Raw genomic sequence first — 3,867 nt, 5'->3', positions numbered from 1 at the left:
CTAAAAGAATACTTAATTATTATATTTATAAAAATTATATTATTAAATCAAAAATAAATTATTTTCTTATTAAACCTAAATTAAATTGAAATAAAAAAAGTTGAATTAAAGAAATTACACAACAAAACAAGATTTTTTAAATAGTTAATTTGATACTAATATCGATATGTTTTTTTTTTTTAATTTTAAGATATCTCCAAATTATATTTTATTAAAAAATAAAAACATTATCGTTTTTCTCAAAACCACATAAAACCGTATTATAACATCGACAGAGGGACAAAATAAAACGAAACATTAAAATCAATATATATCCCGTTATATTGCGTGATTACACTTCCTGTATAGTATAGATTGCTGGAATCTTGAAACCCTTGAAATCATTAAACCCAAATACAAGAAACCAAAATCATGAACTTTGATAAATGAAACCCAAAAACATAAACCTGGATACATGAAAACAAAATAATTAAACCCAAAAAAAGGAACCCCAGATTCATTAAAACATAATCAGTAAACCCACAAAAATGAACCCAGATACATGAAGATCGAACTCAAAAAGAAAGAGATGAAGATGACTTGTTACAGATCTCTTTCTCTGGTGTCCTCCCTCCCATCTCTGAAGAACAAACTCAAAAAGAAACCAGATCTAAAAAAACAAGAAACAGATTGAACTCAAGAAGAAACACATCTGAAACAGATCGAAGTCAAGAAAAGAGAGATCTGAAACCGTGAAATTCATTTACCACGGGGCTCATCTGGGTTTCACGCATCCCCGAATTTCTGAATCCGGGCTCATATGGGTGAATTTCTGAATCCGGGCTCATATGGGTTTCACACATATGAATATGAATCAGGGTCATTGACCCATTCTCATGGGTTTCACGCATCTGGGCTCATCCGTCGAGCATCAATACGATAATGTTTCCACATTCAAACATAATCCTTCTTTGAGGAATGATGTAGTAGTAAGGATAAAAAACGTGTACCAGATCCATGACAGAAGAGATATAAAAGTATTACCCAGATCAAGGAGAGAAGAAAGAGGAAGCCTTATTTATATTGATGCTATTGCTTTTTTCGTGACCGTAGATCAAGTGAACCAATGGTAGAGATTGAGTTTGTTTAGAATGACTTGGTCTGCAATTGAAATCTACCCTATATATATCTATATATATTAATATCTATAAACCAGTTTTCTTGTATCTTCTCCATGCAAAGCTTCTTCCTTTCTTCACTTCTTCAAGGTTTTAAACCACCTCCTTTTGACAAATAGGGCAGTTCTGAGAGCAAAATTTAAAAAGTTTCCATTAGAACCAACATGGATGAGCTAATCACAACTTTAGCATCAACAGCAGAAGCAAAACCTGAAGATATATAAAGGGTAATCCTTGAAAATTGACACTAACAAGAGCCAAGATTTATTACCTTCTTCACCATCAACCAATCAGTAATGCACTTTGTATGATACCGATGCGAGCAAGGCAGCATGATCAACAGATCACCAGAGTTGTAATTCATTTGACATATGACACAGCTAAAAACACACACCCATGTTAAAACAGTCATAAGAACCACCTCATCATGAAACTGATTATTGATATCTATTTCTTGATTCATATCCACAATGCATATCGTAAGGAATCATGTTCAATCCAAAAGTTTTCGCGTACCCTTTATGGTAATGAGTTAAAACTATTAAAGTCTCACGCTTTGAGCAACAATTTTTACCTTTCTTCCTTTTTCTTAAGCTTTGAGAACAATCCAGATCTGTACTTGGAAGTCGGTAACCGAGAAAGAAGGGCTCCCGATATCCCTCTATTTTCAACACCAATGGATTCACCCAAGTTCACCAATTCCTGCACACAAAAACATCACAGATGTTCAAGTTTTAATACAAGTCGTTTCATTAATGAAAGAAAAATTGAAGATGTACCTCATATTGCATATTATCAGGATCAATGGAGTTTTGGCCCGAATCCGAGCTTGCAACCTCGGCCTATCATTGAACATGGAGATTGATGAACACTATAAAAGCGGGTGAGTAAAATGGTAAACCTCAAATAAAAGAGTATCAATACCCTCGAAGGAGTTGCTATAGAACTTCCTGTGTTACCTGCACAACATGTAATAACAACATGTTTATAGATACTTCTACGTTCTAGAGTCAAAGAACAAATAGGATAAAGTCTTAACCCACCACTTGCACTGCCACTGTGTTCAGATATAAAAACACCCTCAAATCCATCCTCTAGTTCCTGCAAAGATCTAGCCAAAGCTTCATCCATGGCTTCCTGTGACAACCCACCTACATGCCTCGAGGATTCACCTTCATCCTGTACAGGACGACCCCAGTTCTGGATGCCATCATCATACGTACCCACACTGTTGCTCATATCACGTTCTTGAAATGATTGATACATGCTTGCCTAACAATGTCAATAGAAAAACCTTCCATTAAGAACATTATAAGGTCAAGATCTAACCTTTTAGGTAAACCCCACCTCAAATTAAAGGGTAGGATGGTTTCCTAATATTTGATTTGGTTAACTGAAAGTTGAATTTGACTCATGGCTGAATTCAAGAAGCAGAAAGGAATGATCTTGATTTCAAATTACCTGCTGTAAGAGAACCTCTTCATAGCTAAGACCATCATTATCCGGAAAGAATTGTTCTAGATTCTCAACAATTTCATCCGGAACTCCGTAACTCAAATAATGGTCATGGGGGTACACGCTTCTACTCATCGAAAACGTTGCTTAATGGTCGAAAAAACTCGACTACAAAGAAAACACAAGGACCCATAAAATTAGAAAGTTCCTATTTATATACAAACAAAAGAAAACAGATAAATGGAAGTGATAATAATATGAACAATTAATTACCAGAATTATCTGAATCTGTTTATATGCTTCAGAGTTTACTGTTCAGACATGATGGTGTTCAGGGAATGAGAGCTTTATATATCTGCCGACAAATTACAACATTAAAGATTTAAAATTCAAAATCAAAGAAGTATCTGAAACATAAATTTAAGATCAATTATACAATGAAGGATTCAGACACCATTTTGGGTAACATCCATTGCATTACTCATGACCCAAAAAATCCAATTAATTTCTCCAAAATAACTTTCATTAATTTATTATATCGAGAGTATCGTTCTTCTTTGGCCATTTGAATTATGAAGATAATCATTGAAGGCAATATATTATTCATAAATATCTCATACTTTTTTGCGATCTTATTTGGTAGAAGGAATTCATGTGCTGTGAGGGCCTTATTATAATAACCCTTGTATATTTGACAAAAACTTTTGAAAATCATTTTTTATGTATGAAGTACTGTATATTGATGTATATTACTTAACATTCAAGATTACAAGTAAATTATACATAAGTACAACTTATTAAAGCTCCATGTTTGAATTCGTGTAACTGACTGCGGATAAACATTATCAAATAGAGAATAAACATCTCATTTTAAAATATAAAAAAATCTAAAATATGATTAAGATAATTATCGAGTTCTAACAAAATAATTAATTATTAACTTTATATAAAAAATTATATTATTAAACTAAATATAAATTATTTCGTTATTGAACCTAAATTAAATTATAATAAAAAAATTGAATTAAAAAATTACACAAAAATAGAAAATTTAAATAGTTAATTTAATACTATTATCGATATATTTTTGTCAATTTTTTATGATATTTTCAAGTTTATATTTTATTCAAAAATAAAAACATCATCGCTTTTTCAAAATCACATAATGCCATACTATAACATCGATTGAGATACAAAATAAAATGAAATATTAAAATCAAGATGTATCTCGTTGCATTGCGCGAGTACCCTTCTA

At 32.0% G+C, this 3,867-nt stretch overlaps 1 protein-coding gene across 1 annotated transcript; it reads right to left on the bottom strand.

Moving 5' to 3' along the window:
• Window positions 1–1,083: 1,083 nt before the first annotated feature.
• LOC112503669 (E3 ubiquitin ligase BIG BROTHER-related-like) lies at window positions 1,084–3,130 on the bottom strand. The gene is made up of 9 exons (XM_025107662.1): window positions 3,067–3,130; window positions 2,886–2,967; window positions 2,619–2,780; window positions 2,201–2,429; window positions 2,082–2,116; window positions 1,937–1,999; window positions 1,732–1,859; window positions 1,429–1,537; window positions 1,084–1,283 (listed from the first exon to the last, which is right to left on the bottom strand). The coding sequence occupies exons 3-9, from the start codon at window positions 2,745–2,747 to the stop codon at window positions 1,251–1,253; spliced, it is 726 nt and encodes a 241-aa protein (XP_024963430.1). The 5' UTR covers window positions 2,748–2,780; window positions 2,886–2,967; window positions 3,067–3,130; the 3' UTR covers window positions 1,084–1,250.
• Between the last annotated feature and the right edge of the window lie 737 nt (window positions 3,131–3,867).

This window comes from Cynara cardunculus, unplaced genomic scaffold (genome assembly GCF_001531365.2).
Source record: "Cynara cardunculus var. scolymus isolate 2C unplaced genomic scaffold, CcrdV1 Un_Scaffold_3513, whole genome shotgun sequence".
Taxonomy (NCBI): Eukaryota; Viridiplantae; Streptophyta; class Magnoliopsida; order Asterales; family Asteraceae; genus Cynara; species Cynara cardunculus.
The sequence above is the reverse complement of the archived record's forward strand: the minus strand, read 5'-3'. Positions and strand labels throughout refer to the sequence as shown.